We start from the raw sequence: 16100 nt of genomic DNA, 5'->3' as shown, positions 1-16100 counted from the left end.
ACATTGGATATTCTTCCCCTTGAGGCTGTTACTGTTGGTGTGTGACTCACAGTGGCTACTGTACCGATGTGGCAGAGCAAGTATGTGTGTTTGTGGGCAGGTGCAGGTAGCCTATGTACAGTATCACACCGGCATAATATTAATCTAATGAATTCAGCTTTCAATGTCACAGCAGAATACTGTACTGTGCTCATCTTTCCAGAGAAAGAATGGGGGTGGAATGGAGAAGGGGAAATGGACAGAATGTGGGAAGGGGAATGAGGAGGAGGGGGGAGGAAAATACAGTAAGGTGGGGAGGGTGTGAGAAAGTGGGGGCAGAGACAAATAAGTGTGCTGTCATGCTGAATACAGTAACAGGAAGGGGTAGAGGGGGAATGAGGAGGAGGAGCAGAACCATGATTCTCTCCTGTAATCCTCTCGACAGAGGCACGAGGCGGGTGATGTGTAATAGAGAGAAGGAGAGAGTGAGAGAAGAGAGAGCGAGACCATGTGTACGAGAGGGTGATGAGAGACAGTGACAGTGAGAGAGAAAGATACTCCACATTGAGCAGGACAGGAGGGCAGGAGGGAAGGAGGGGTGGCGGTAGAATCCCTCATTCCAAAAGTACAGGAGGAGAGAACTGAGATGGCACGATGGAGGGAGGCATTCTTGCGAGCACAAGTGAACCAGCGATCAGACTAGCAATCCAAGCACATTTACCAGAGAAGGAAATAGGGAGGGAGGAGAGAGAGAGAGAAGGGGGGAATGTGGCATGCTTACGTAGTTTGACAGAGATCGAGTGAGAGAGTGAACCAGAGAGAGTGATAGAGAGTGCCGAAAGGAGAGGGAGGAACAAAGAGCGAGACCTAGAGAGAAATAGGTAATCACAGAGAGACTGAGCTCAGAACACATACACAAGGAGAGGGGGAAAGAGGGAGCGAGGAGAGAGAAAGAGCAGAGAGAGGGAGAGGAGAAGAGAGAGATGATGGTTTTACAGGAAGATAACCACTCATCCCTGCTCTCTGCGGCAGACATGACTCCAGGCGAAGTATTCTGCTGGAATTAGCCAGAGGGGTGACAGAGGACAGCAGGTCTGCAGCAGCAGCAAGGCAGATGATTCAGTGTGCCGGCTTTTTTTTTTTTTTTTTGAGTTTCTTGTAGTGATTGGGGGTGGAGGAGCCACCGTTTCTCATGACAATGAAATTCAGTAAGCAATACAGTGCATGGCAGAAGCTTTATGTGCAAATGTGTCTTTACATTGTAGTGTAGTAAATGCAGGAAGGATTCAGTCAGTGACAGTCAGTCCTCGAGTTTGAGTGTGTGTGTTTGTGAGTGTGTGTGTGCGGCTGTGCGTGGAGGTGAGCAGAGTAGGGGTCAGCTGGGTGCAGTGTGTAGTGTGTAGTGTGATGGGTTAGAGGAGGAAGGGTACAGGGAAGGTACTGAACACAATGCAAGGACAAGAGCTTCACACCGATGGGAGGGAGTACATCTGAGGTACCAGGAGAGCCCTGGGGGTAGGGTGGAGGACAGAGAGAGAGAGAGAGAGGGCAGGGAAGTGCGAGAGTGAGGGGGAGAAAGAGGGGGAGGAGGGAGATATAAAGGAGGAGGGAGAGAAGGAGAGAGAGCGAGATCATGCCTGTCAGATTCAGTGAGCTATAGCATAGATCTGAGTGGTGCGGCAGGGGGAGGACGAGCTTCACTACACAGGGAGGGAGAGAAAGGGAGGGAGGGAGGGAGAGGAGGAGAGGCAGACGGCACCACTCCTCTGCCAGGAAGAGAAGAGCACAACGGGACCGGACCGAGAGAGGGCACACACGTTCACCCCCACAGAGAACCATCGGCCAAATCAGCGAGTAGAGGTCAGGAGAAGCTGGTGTGGGACGGGGGCGGCTGCGCCCCCTCTGGCTGGGGACCGTCAGGAGCGCTAAGCCCAGGAGGAGGGGGAGGAGGAGGGGGAGGAAGAGGGGGAGAGCCCCGGAGACCCGGTTCCTCTGTAGGCTGAACCTGTCTTTCAATGACCATGGGGGAGTGGACCATTCTGGAGCGGCTGCTCGAGGCTGCTGTCCAGCAACATTCTACCATGATTGGGAGGTAAGACTGTCCTCCTGCCACTCATCACCAGTGTGTGTGTAAAAGTTTTTTTGTGTGTGTTTTTTGTGTGTTTTTGTGATGGGAAATGCTTGTGTGTGTTTTTGTGATTGAAAGTGTATGTGTGTGTGTGTGTGCGTGTGCGTGTGTGTGTGTGTGTGTGTGTGTGTGTGTGTGTGTGTGTGTGTGTGTGTGTGTGTGTGTGTGTGTGTGTGTGTGTGTGTGTGTGTGTGTGTGTGTGTGTGTGTGTGTGTGTGTGTGTGTGTGTGTGTGTGTGTGTGTGTGTGTGCGTGCGTGCGTGCGTGCGTGCTGGTGTTTTGGCAGATAGCCTAAATGACCAAAATGTACATGTAAATGTATGTGTGTGTTTGAGTGTTAACTGGGTTGGTGGTATCCCTGAGGACTGCCCTTCTCTCTCAGGCTGGTCCCAGCAGTAGCCTCTACTTTCTGCCCCCCTCCCCTCCCCACCCCTTCTGTGCCCATCATTAGTTAAGGGATAAGCTAATTGCACATAATCAATAGCTGGTATTACTGGGCATTAGGGCTAATTCAGCCGAGCTCCTGTGTTGATTTCACCTATTGGTCCTGGTATTGATGGAGGGGCAATGGGAGTCTCTAGTAGCAAGGGAGAGGAGGAGGGAGGAGAGCGAGACATACCGAGAAAATAGATAAAGAGGACAGAAATGAAGGTGTGGATGAGAGAGGAGCAAGATGAGATGAAGGAGGAAATTATTCTGAACTTGGCAGAGGAGAGATTGCTTCTTGTGGTTTTGTGTGTTCTGTAGTTACTGGAGTGTAGTGGCAGAAGGTTATGCATGAGCAGATTGGAGTCTTATTAGCAGTGGAGATGTACTGGGGACAAACATACTGTGATGGCAGATTTTTTTCTCTGGCATGTGAAAAATATGCTTCATCGTCTCTCGCCTGTGTGATTAGTCAAATTCAAAGTGTGATTTTCCACCCATTAACCACAATGTGACTTACTCACATTGGTAAACTGCACTCGTCCCCTGTATGGAATAATCACACACAACATTGCCATTTCCATATGCTTGCTTACCCAGTGAAGCACACAGCTGTAGGATTTCAAGATTGCAGTACAGTGCAGTAGAGAGGAAGTCTACAGTGTAGTCTCTCTCTGTCCTTCTGTGTTGAGCTAGGGAGCTTGGCTACCTGTGTTAGCATGGAGGCCAGCTGCACTGCTGTGCTCATTAACCTCAACCACAGGTAGTCCCCAGCAAGGGCAAAGCCTGACCTTCTCTCCCATGCAAACACAGTATAATCACTGTGTGTCTGTGTTTGTGTCTGTTTTTGTGCTTTTTTCTGTTTTTTTGTGTGTGTTTGTCTGTGTCTGTGTTTATCTGTGTATGTGTTTGTCTGTGTATGTGTGTGTGTGTGTGTGTGTGTGTATACATACATGTTTATCAGAGTATGTGGCTAGAAGGCTTTATACAGTAGGCTATATAGAGACTGAGGGCGACATTTTCGTAGTGCAAAAGCACTGGGCAAAGTGCAAACATTACCATAAACCTAATTATAATCTAGCAGTGCTATTTCATTTTAAACTTTTCTTCAACAATGTGCGTTGTGAAGAAGCAACTATTTATGTATTGCTTAGTTTACTAAACTCAAGTTAAATAATTGACTAAATAATCAAATCGGAGGCGATTATTTCACTTGAGTTTAGTAAACTGAGCAATACATAAAGTCGCCTCTTCATAACACACATTGTTTAAGAAAAGTTTCAAATTAAGTCACTTTGCTAGATTATAATGAGGTTTATGGTAATGTTTGCACTTTGCACAGTGCTTTTGCACTATGCAATGTCACAACAATGTTCATGGTGTTAAATGTTGGTTGTAGTGTAGTATCACTATAGTATTATTATTTCATATTACTCAACATGGTGGATATGAAAAGCAAAAGGAATAATTATAACCACAAATGGTGCTAAGTAGCATAAAAAATCAAAGTTCAGGCACTCATGTGGGTTTGCAAGTTAAAAAGCCTTTAATGTGTGGGCAAAGTCATAATTTAAATACACCAATACGTATCGGCTAGCGCCTTCATCAGGCTGTCCCAATGGTGGATATGATTTGGGGTCATGCTAAAGTAGATCAAAGTTCTGAAAGATACTTATAAAGTAGACCACACAAACAACCAAACCGTATATGTGAGAGTGTATAAATACTGTATCTCCTCATGTCTCTAAGTGCCATACGATAATGAACAGGATAAGGGATCTGCATTTTCCTCACATCTCCTTTGAGTTTAGATCAAGCCCCTGTCTGGCAGCTAGAATCAATGATAGTCTGTCGGGTGCAAAAGAGGAAGAAATTAATCAGAGAATGAAAAAATGCCTACAATCATTCAGAAGCAGAGACAACTCTCTCAATTTGTCTGCGGTGTCTGACAGAGAGCATTATTAATGCTGACATGAACTTCTGTTCATGTCTTTTATCCTTAATCTGAGCACTGCTGTTGATCATGCATTTTACAGGCCTGATAAGAAAGGCTTTCCCCAATATCAAACATATTTGATGACTAATTCTCCTCAAGCTAAACGTGGGTTGATCCTTTTCATCATTGTCTCCATCTGTAGTATCTATACGTGTGGCGTAAAAGGCATTGAGATGATTCCACATTCTATACCAGACGTGGTCAGATGACAAAAGTGGTCATGTGAATTGTGAAATGGGTGACAACAGATAATGGTCTCCTATTTGATGGCTGGGAGTTTGTACATTTTGACGCTCAGTAGCCTACATTCCTCTGGTTTCTCCTGCCGCTGGTGAGGACATGAGGGTGTGTTGTAACTGATCCCTTGGTGTTTGGGCCATGTTTAATCTCTCAGTCCTGTCTGTGTGGGCTCTAGACGTTAGCGGTAACTGATATCTCTGTGGTGGCCCTCTATCAGTCCATTATGCCTGTCTGTCTGTGTGAACTTAAATACTTAATAGCTACTGCAGCTATGGGACTAAGTGTTTAGATACATACATGGTGTGTGTATTCAGGGTGATTATTTCAGCTACTGTAATGTGTTGGTGGAGGCCTGGCTGTGAAATTGTTTCATGTGGTCAGACTGCTATTTCAGAGATGTGGCTCTTGTAGACTCATTATACATCAGACTCAGGTCACTTGTGTTATGTGGAAAGCAATTTTGCACATTCAGTACTGTATGTAAATTTAGCAGTAGTCTGATTAGAATACGTGTACATGTACACTACCGGTCAAAAGTTTTAGAACACCTACTCATTCAAGGGTTTTTCTTTATTTTTACTATTTTCTACATTGTAGAATAATAGTGAAGACATCGAAACTATGAAATAACACATATGGAATCATTTAGTATCCAAAAAAGTGTTAAACAAATCAAAATATATTTTATATTTGAGATTCTTCAAATAGCCACCCTTTGCCTTGATGACAGCTTTGCACACTCTTGGCATTCTCTCAACCAGCTTCACCTGGAATGCTTTTCCAACAGTCTGGAAGGAGTTCCCACATATGCTGAGCACTTGTTGGCTGCTTTTCTTTCACTCTGCGGTCCGACTCATCCCAAACCATCTCAATTTGGTTGAGGTCGGGGGATTGTGGAGGCCAGGTCATCTGATGCAGCACTCCATCAACCTCCTTCTTGGTAAAATAGCCCTTACACAGCCTGGAGGTGTGTTGGGTCATTGTCCTGTTGAAAAACAAATGATAATCCCTCTAAGCCCAAACCAGATGGGATGGTGTATCACTGCAGAATGCTGTGGTAGCCATGCTGGTTAAGTGTGCCTTGAATTCTAAATAAATCACAGACAGTGTCACCAGCAAAGCACCCCCACACCATAACACCTCCTCCTCCATGCTTTACGGTGGGAAATACACATGCGGAGATCATCCGTTCACCCACACCGCGTCTCACAAAGACATGGTGGTTGGAACAAAATCTCACATTTGGACTCATCAGACCAAAGGACAGATTTCCACCGGTCTAATGTCCATTGCTCGTGTTTCTTGCCCCAAGCAAGTCTCTTCTTCTTATTGGTGTCCTTTAGTAGTGGTTTCTTTGCAGCAATTTGACCATGAAGGCCTGATTCACACAGTCTCCTATGAACAGTTGATGTTGAGATGTGTCTGTTACTTGAACTCTGTGAAGCATTTATTTGGGCTGCAATTTCTGAGGCTGGTAACTCTAATGAACGTATCCTTTGCAGCAGAGGTAACTCTGGGTCTTCCATTCCTGTGGCGGTCCTCATGAGAGCCAGTTTCTTCATAGCGCTTGATGGTTTTTGCGACTGCACTTGAAGAAACTTTAAATGTTCTTGAAATTTTCCGTATTGACTGACCTTCATGTCTTAAAGTAATGATGGACTGTCGTTTCTCTTTGCTTATTTGAGCTGTTCTTGCCATAATATGGACTTGGTCTTTTACCATATGCTTGTTAATTGAAATACATTCCAGGTGACTACCTCATGAAGCTGGTTGAGAGAATGCCAAGAGTGTGCAAAGCTGTCATCAAGGCAAAGGGTGGCTATTTGAAGAATCTCAAATATAAAATATAGAAAATAGTAAAAATAAAGAAAAACCCTTGAATGAGTAGATGTTCTAAAACTTTTGACCAGTAGTGTATATGTGACAGTTCTGTTATAATCCTGCTGACTAGATTCTCTTCTGACTCCAAATCAAGTCTCTGTCTCCCTCCTGCAGTCACTGTGGCTTGTACTCTCATTGTGTGTTTGTCCTAACTGTCCTCTATAGGCTTTCTACTCACACACTCCCCCCCTTTCTCTCTTCAGTCTGACACATACACCCACACACACGCCTGTGGTCTCCCTTACAAAGCGTTAATGTGCTCTTCCAGGAGAGAAATAAGCCTGGGAGTTCCTGTATTAAATCAGGGTTAAACACCTTGCAGGTAAAAGGGAAAGGAAGTGTGTTGATGCATCATTTTCTACACTGCAATGCTGTAGTGGGGTCAGTGCCGGAGACGAATGGAGGACTAGTGGATCAGGGAGAGATTAAACAATGGAAACGAGGGATAGGGCTGCAGAGGCAAGAAGGGGGTTTGGAACATGAAATCATAGAGGAGAGAAGAGGGCAAGTTTCCATCTGCAGAGGATCTTAGATGGGAGCACAGGTTGTTATCACAATCAGTGGCATGGAGAATCTGTGTCATTGCTCATTACGCTGGAGACGCTAACTGACCCTATTGCAGAGGAGACAGCCATGCTGGATTGGATACACCCATAGGCTACATTTTAGTCATTTAGCAGACACTCTTATCCAGTGAGTGCATACATTTTCATACTGGTCCCTCGCAGGAATCGAACCCACAACCCTGGCGTTGCAAGCGCCATGCTCTACCAGCTGAGCTACATGGGACCTACACACACACACACACACGTACACACACACACACGCGCGTGCACGCACAAAAGCATGTGTTTTTCAGATGTATTTTATTTAAAACATTCTCAATATTTGATACATAATAAGACAGCTGTTACATATATATATAGGGTTGTGGGTTTGTTTCCCACAGGGGTCCAGTATAAAAATGTATGCACTCACTAACTGTAAGTCGCTCTGGATAAGAGCGTCTGCTAAATGACTAAAATGTAAATATAAATTAGTTAGCATTTGCTTATTTTACATAGTCCCATATTCACAGAGGAGAATAGTGATGCCATTTTGGGAGAGATGACATACAATATTCACCAACTAGCTCAAACACTAATTGAAAGGGGGAGAGGGAGAGATGGAGAGAGAGAGATAGGGGGAGAGAGAGAGAGAGAGAGAGAGAGAGAGAGAGAGAGAGAGAGAGAGAGAGAGAGAGAGAGAGAGAGAGAGAGAGAGAGAGAGAGAGAGAGAGAGAGAGAGAGAGAGAGAGAGAGAGAGAGAGAGAGAGAGAGAGAGAGAGAGAAGAGAGAGAGAGAGAGAGAGACAGAGAGAGAGAGAGAGACAGAGAGAGAGAGAGAGAGAGAGAGAGAGAGAGAGAGAGAGAGAGAGAGAGAGAGAGAGAGAGAGAGAGAGACAGAGAGAGACAGAGAGAGACAGAGAGAGACAGAGAGAGACAGAAAGAGGGAGAGAGCGAGAGCCAGAGACACAGAGAGAGAGAGAGGAGGCTGAAAGAGGGAGAGAGTGAGAGAGAGAGAGAGAGATACAAAGGGGGTGGGGGGGGGGGGGGATTAGAGAGAGTGAGAGAGAAAGAGAGAGAGAGAGAGAGAGAGAGGGGGAGATGAAGAGATGCTTCTGCAGTGTGATAGCCAGTGTGTTGTAATGTAATTCAGCTCTCTAATCTCTGTGCTTGGTCAGGTCTTCATTATGTGCTGCCATAAGCAATTAGCTGTGTCTTATTATGGAGACATGCTCCGTATGAGATGAAATAACATTTTCACTCTGGGTGTCCAGTATGTGTGGCTGAATATTATGTGACTGCTCTCTGTTTTTGTGCACTGTCCATAATGTATTTGTGTTACTGCAAGTTCTGGCTGTATGCACACTTATTTGTGAGTACTCATGGGGTGAGCTAGTATGTGTTTGAGATGTACAGTGTATACATGAGTCTGTGAGCATCATCAGTGTGTGTGTGTGTGTGTGTGCGTGCGTGTGTGTGTATGTATGTGAGTGTGTATGAGCTGGTGTGTGTGTGTGTTTTCCCTGTGCATCTGGGGTCAGTGCTCAGGGCCGGTGTAGCCCCTGGAGGCTGACAGCAGCAGCTGCTGTGTGGATGAGTGTGTGAGAGCCTCTAGAAGAGCCAGGGCCTGGATGTCCAGCCAACACACCAGCTACTACAGCAGCTACCATAGACCATACCTCCAAAACCACGGCGTATTCACAGCCTGGTTCGCGACGAGGCTGCCATAGACCTAACACTGGAGCTACTAAGACCAATTACACAGCCTACAGATCAGCTAAACTAAAGTATACTGTAGAAGCAATACAGCACAGCTGCAGAGAGTTTAGAGGCTACACATAATATGCATTGCATATAAAGCCTTTCAGGCCATACAGCATTACCAACACACTATTGCTAGTATAAACCATAATTCAATAGACACTGGCTCTACACTCAGTGTACTTGCTGTTTCTATACCTTTCAGCATAACTGTAGGAGTTCTAAGAGCCTGCTCCGATTCATGACTATGACATCATCCTAGACCAAAGACAGCTAGAGACTCAAGTATCCACTTCGGCTGCAATGCTCTTTAGCTGGATGAGCTAATTGGGTCTCCAATCAGAGACCTGGCTGTGGTGGTTTACTGGAGGCTGCAGGGTGGTTCACATCACATTACATACCAGCCAAGAACACCTTCCTCACTGGTACATTCATCTGGATAGGCTGTTTCTATAGTAACTCACAACTGTGTATATGTGCACATTTGATGCAATATCCTCATTAAGGGATGATTCATCATCAGGATTATTGGTGAATTTAACACACACAGTATGAGCAAATCTATAGCATTTTATAGACCTTGAAAGTATTGTTTCGTCACCATGGGGTGAATCCTATGGTTTTCTAGGGCACACTGTAGGGCACTCAGTGTGAGATTGTGTCACGATCGTCGGAGGAAGTGGACCAATGCGCAGCGTGATAAGTGAACATACTTTATTTTTTTCACCACACGAACAAAACAACAAACGATACGAAACGTGAAGTCCTTGGTTACAATACAAACCATACGGAACAAGATCCCACAACACACTGTGGAAAACAGGCTGCCTAAGTATGGTTCCCAATCAGAGACAACAATCAACAGCTGATACACGTTGCCTCTGATTGAGAACCACACCGGCCAACATAGAAACAAATGAACTAGAAAATCACCCTAGCACACAAAACACATAGAAACAACACACCCTGGCTCAACATAACAGAGTCCCAGAGCCAGGGCGTGACAGATTGACTGATGTAAGACATGATCATGTTCCAGCCTGTCTTACTGTAAGTGATCTGAGGCTGGAGCTTCGATGCCGTTGTAAAGAGTTGTGTAGATGTGATGCCTGGATCCCCATCCTTGATCTTCTGGACCAGTTCAACCGGTTCAATCAATGGCCTCGAGTACATGACGCCGTTTGCTTGATTGAAGAGCTTCCAAAAAAGCAGGCGAACTTCTAATGATAGTCGAAAATCTTTTTGATCATCTGCAGGGGGCATCGGATATTCAGATGGTGAGGGCTTAGGGGCCTTCCTGCCTTAATTTGCTCTAATGTATGGGCCCTCTCTCTGCAGGGCTTAACAACACTGATGTTTCTAGATGACCTTCTTCCACTGCTTTCTGCTAATGCAGCAATCTACTCCATTCTGATTATCCTGTTCTACAGCAGAATACCACACACACACACACACACACACACACACACACACACACACACACACACACACACACACACACACACACTCACACACACAGCAATCCCAAACCATCTCACACATACACCCAAACAGCCCAACACCTGAATAAACCAACAGCTCAGTACTGCAGTAAAACTCACACTGTGTGCCACCTTCACATCTCTCCAGTCAAACATCGCAGGCAAAGCAACACTGTGAATTCTGCAGAGCCTAATAGATGAGAGGGAAACTTAATGACCTGTGCCTTTCCCGGGAAATACAGAACATGAAAATAGTTGCTACTATTCAATACAAGAATACATAAAACATGAGGCATAATGAACACATCCGTAATGTTGATTATGGGTTAGTTACAGTCCTATGCTGTGGACGTGTGAACAGACAGCTTGTGTAGTGTAGCGTAGGTGTGGCGGTGCAGGGCAGGGCCCACCCCTCTGATGCAGCACACAGCAGGTGTTTGAATGATGATGACAATCACTCGTTGCGACAGCAGGACCTGGACCAGGCTGCACCAAGGGAACTGCTGCCACACAAACTCACTCAGAGCATTTCTGTGACGACTTGACAGTGCAGAGACTCTGTCACACGCAGACTCTTTCATTGTTGAGATACATACAGAAGCTTGTCTTGTTCTATTATGCATACAATACATTGACAGGACAATCAGCTGCTACAGCTGTATATATTCTCACATTTCAAAGCCCAGAGATACAGTAGGGATAATAAGGTTCTTTGCCATTAGCTTTTGGAACAGGATACAAATTCCTTTTCATCTAGCAGTGTCTGTTAAATGCCTTTCTGAGAAACATCAATATCCTCACTCCCAGTCAAACCATCAAGGAGACAACCACTTACAGTGCATTTGGAAAGTATTCAGACCCCTTCACTTTTTCCACATTTTGTTACGTTACAGCCTTACTCTAAAATTGATTAAATTATTGGTTCTCTTCATCAATCTACACAAAATACCCCATAATGACAAAGCAAAAACAGGTTTTTAGAATGTTTGCAAATTTATAAAAAATAAAAAACAGAAATACCTTATTTACATAAGTATTCATACCCTTTGCTATGAGACTCGAAATTGAGCTCAGGTGCATCCTGTTTCCAATGATCATCCTTTAGATGATTCTAAAAGTTGATTGGATTCCACCTGTGGTAAATTCAATTGATTGGACATGATTTCGAAAGGCAAACACCTGACAGTGCATGTCAGAGCAAAAACAAAGCCATGAGGTCGAAGTAATTGTCCGTAGAACTCCGAGACAGCATTGTGTCGAGGCACAGATCTGGGGAAGGGTACCAATTTTCTTTTGCAGCATTGAAGGTCCCCACAGTGGCCTCCATCATTCTTAAATGGAAGAAGTTTGGAACCATCCAGACTCTTCCTAGAGCTGGCCGCCCAGCCAAACTGAGCAATCAGGGGCGAAGGGCCTTGGTCAGGGAGGTGACCAAGAACCCAATGGTCACTCTGACAGAGCTCCAGAGGTCCTCTGTGGAGATGGGAGAACCTTCCAGAAGGACAACCATCTTTGCAGCACTCCACCAATCAGGCCTTTATGGTGGAGTGGCCAGACGGAAGCCATTCCTCAGTAAAAGGCACATGACAGCCCGCTTGGAGTTTGCCAAAAGGCACCTAAAGGACTCTCAGAGAAACAAGATTCTCTGGTCTGATGAAACCAAGATTGAACTCTTTGGCCTGAATGCCAAGCGTCACGTCTGGAGGAAACCTGGCCCCATCCCTACGGTGTAGCATTGTGGGGATGTTTTTCAGAGGCAGGGACTGGGAGACTAGTCAGGATCAAGGCAAAGATGAACGGAGCAAAGTATAGAGAGATCCTTGATGAAAACCTGCTCCAGAGCGCTCAGGACCTCAGACTGGGGCAAAGGTTCACCTTCCAACAGGACAACGACCCTAAGCACACAGCAAAGACAACGCAGGAGTCTCTGAATGTCCTTGAGTGGCCCAGCCAGAGCCCAGACTTGAACCCGATTGAGCATCTCTGGAGAGACCTGAAAATAGCTGTGCAGCGACGCTCCCCATCCAACTTGACAGAGCTTGAGAGGATCTGCAGAGATGAATGGGAGAAACTCCCCAAATACAGGTGTGCCAAGCTTGTAGCGTCATACCCAAGAAGACTCGAGGCTGTAATAGCTGCCAAAGGTGCTTTAACAAAGTACTGAGTAAAGGGTCTGAATACTGTGTCTGTGTGGCTGTGTGTCTGTGTGGCTGTGTGTCTGTGTGGCTGTGTGGCTGTGTGTCTGTGTGGCTGTGTGTCTGTGTGGCTGTGTGGCTGTGTGGCTGTGTGTCTGCGCGTGTAATTGTGTGTTTGCTTGTGTGATTCCCTGCATACATGTGTGTTCTATAAGAGTGGGAGTGTGTGACAGTGTGCACGTACACGGCATGCATTGAACCTCTGAAACACCAAAGGTGTAGAGATCTCCTCTGTTTTATTTTCACACACTGAAGGGAAGTGGAGCGTACACACAGCTGCTCCAAACACAGACGGCCAGACACACATGCCACCTTGCACAAGCAAGGGATACACAGGGAATACACAAGCACACACACACACAAGCACACACACACACAGTACATGCACACTCACATACACACAAAAATAAACATGCATGCACATATGCAAACACATACACATGCAATACACACCCACCACAAAATACACACACACACACACACACACACACACATGCACATGCAAGGCCCAGGTGGTGTGAGAACAATCCTGCAGCAGCATGCAACTCTATTTAAAGTCTGTACCATAGTACCACATGCTCTACCCTGTCTACCCTGTCTGCCTGCTCTGTGTTCCATCACATCTGCCTGTCTTTCCCCTTGCTTTAGCATGTTTGTCTCACTTTACATATGCCTGTCTATCTGTCTACATTCATAAGGTTTCTGTATCTTCTCACCCCTCACACACAGTTCATGTGTCTCTCACTCCTTCATCCCTCCATCCCTTGCTCTCTTCTTCTCTCTCTCCCTGAGCCTCTGCTCTGACTGGATCAGTAGGGGGTTGCTGTGGTAACCGGCCATGGAGAGTGGGTGTGGGGGGAGGTGGGGCTAATTTTAAAGACACACCAGGGTCTTCTTTGACACTGCACTATAAAACAACTAGGAGAGAGAGAGGGAGAGAGAGAGGGAGAGAGATGGAGTGGGAGGGAGGGACATAGAGAGAGAGGGAGCAAGAGAGAGATAGGGGGAGAGGAATTATAAATGGCAGCACATGTATTCCGCAGTGCTAAAGACGTTAATCGAACAGCCACTGGTAGCTGCCTATTGCACGTAAATGGATTCTAACTAAGCTGCTTAGCAACAGCGGAAATGAGGGTCTGCATCTTCTAAGGAACTCTACAACCTAGTGTTCCAAATGAAGTGCACACACTCAGTCCCATTGAACACTTCACCATCAGTCAAACCAATAATATGGGCTAAATAATCAATACACAGAAAGGGAGGAAGAAAGAGCAGGAGGGGCGGGGCATTGCTTTAGGACAGCACTAGCAGTGCATTTTAAACATAGCTGATGTCATTTGGTTGACATTTTTACTGATGCCAGTGGTGCATATTGCAGCACTTAAACCATGTTTAGGTGAGGAAGCATTGATAAAGTATAATAGCCTATATAATGGTGTTTAGATCTTCTGTGTGTGTGTGGATATAGTAGTACTGGGTAGATTGAGGAGGAGTGGGATTAGGCTCTCAGCACGTCTCCACAGGCAGAGCTGAGAGGGAGAGAGCTCATCTCTTATCTGTCTGCTGTTGAAAAATGAATGGAGATGCTGGCTGAATAGGAGACAGGAGGGTTACGCTCAGCCAGCAACATGATGGATATTCATGCAGGGATCCACATGTTCATTATCCACAGCAATGACTGAGACTATCTCTCCTCTCCTACCTTTCTTCTTTGCACACTGCAGCAGCTGAAGGATTCGTGCACACACATGCACTCACGGGCACACACGCAAGCTCACACTTATTCACACACAAACGCACACACATAGAGTGACTACTACACACATCTGATCAAACTTGTCCTTGGTGTGAGAGCTGCTTTTGTCTCCATTGATTTGCTGTGGTTGAGCAGAGGTACATATAAAGTACAGCCTTTATTGGCTCAAGACAAATGATGTCACTCTAACTCACACATGACAAAAGCCAAAGCCAACATGCAAACACGTTGGCTTTGGCTTTCAATTAATGATAATAGACGAGTAACATGTCTAATTAATCATGTACTGTCAATATCACAGTACTTACAATGATTCTTTGTTCTACTCTGTGTCACATCTGACTAGGGTTGCAAAATTCTGGGATCTTTCAATAAATTCCCTGGTTGGAATATTCCCAGAATCAGGAGGAAATACTGTAAGTAGGAAATCCAAAATCCTCCAACCAGGATTATTGCAAAACCAGGACATTTATTGAAAGATCCCATAATTTTGCAACCCTAGCTACATTTTACACTCCTCTTAACACATAACTGAAATCGTGTCTTCCCCACCCCTCTCTCTTTCTCTCTCTCCAGGATACTGCTGACAGTAGTAGTGATCTTCCGTATTTTGATAGTAGGTATAGTGGGTGAAAAGGTCTATGAGGACGAGCAGATAATGTTCATCTGCAACACTATGCAGCCGGGCTGCAACCAGGCCTGCTACGACAAGGCCTTCCCTATATCCCACATCCGCTTCTGGGTCTTCCAGATCATCTTAGTGTGCACGCCCAGCCTGTGCTTTATCACCTACTCTGTGCACCAGTCCGCCAAGCAGCGTGACCGCAGTTACTCCATGCTGCACCCCTACATAGACCATGGTCATGCAAGTCACCACAGTCGCGGAGGCGACCACCATGCCCGCAAGCTGCGCAACATCAACGGTATCCTGGTGCAGAACCCTGACAGCGGCAAGGAGGAGCAGGACCTGGAGGTCAAGGAGATCCCAAATGTACCCCGGGGGCTCACGCAGGCCAAGAGCGCCAAGGTGCGGCGGCAGGAGGGAATCTCCCGCTTCTACGTCATCCAGGTGGTGTTCCGTAATGTGCTGGAGATCGGCTTCCTGGCAGGCCAGTACTTCCTCTATGGCTTCAATGTGCCAGGGATGTTTGAGTGTGACCGCTACCCCTGCGTGAAGGAGGTGGAGTGCTACGTGTCACGCCCCACAGAGAAGACAGTGTTCCTGATCTTCATGTTTGCGGTGAGCGGCATCTGTGTGCTGCTCAACCTGGCTGAGCTCAACCACCTGGGCTGGAGGAAGATCAAGACGGCCGTCAGGGGTGTTCAGGCCCGCAGAAAGTCCATCTGTGAGGTGCGTAAGAAGGACGTGTCGCATGTGTCCCAGGCCCCCAACCTGGGCAGGACCCAGTCCAGTGAGTCAGCCTACGTCTGACAGAGGCTCATCCACATGGGGGGACCTGGACCTCTGGACCGAGCACAGCTTTCTCTGGGGAGGACGAACACTCAACCCAGCTCCCCCCACCCTGAGGGACAGTAACTCTACACTGCAACATTATTCAGGAGTGCAGAGGGACTTCACGTGGCCATACTGGAGGATTATTGGAGAGAAGAGCTTTTTGGACTCTACAAGAGAGAGAAAGTACCTCAAGGGCAGTTGTGTTGCTGTAACTAAAGTTAGATTTGAACTATTGGGGGAGTTGTGCTCTGAATCCTA

General features: G+C 46.1%; 1 protein-coding gene across 1 annotated transcript; it reads left to right on the top strand.

The window, feature by feature from the left end:
• Window positions 1-1994: 1994 nt before the first annotated feature.
• On the top strand, window positions 1995-15818 carry LOC311142106 (gap junction delta-2 protein-like; the record flags this gene model as incomplete). Its single annotated transcript, XM_084177694.1, has 2 exons — window positions 1995-2071; window positions 14963-15818. 2 exons carry the CDS (start codon window positions 1995-1997, stop codon window positions 15816-15818), a joined length of 933 nt encoding a protein of 310 aa, XP_084033820.1.
• Between the last annotated feature and the right edge of the window lie 282 nt (window positions 15819-16100).

This window comes from Coregonus lavaretus, assembly GCF_964263955.1.
Source record: "Coregonus lavaretus genome assembly, chromosome: 15".
Taxonomy (NCBI): domain Eukaryota; kingdom Metazoa; phylum Chordata; class Actinopteri; order Salmoniformes; family Salmonidae; genus Coregonus; species Coregonus lavaretus.
The sequence above is the reverse complement of the archived record's forward strand: the minus strand, read 5'-3'. Positions and strand labels throughout refer to the sequence as shown.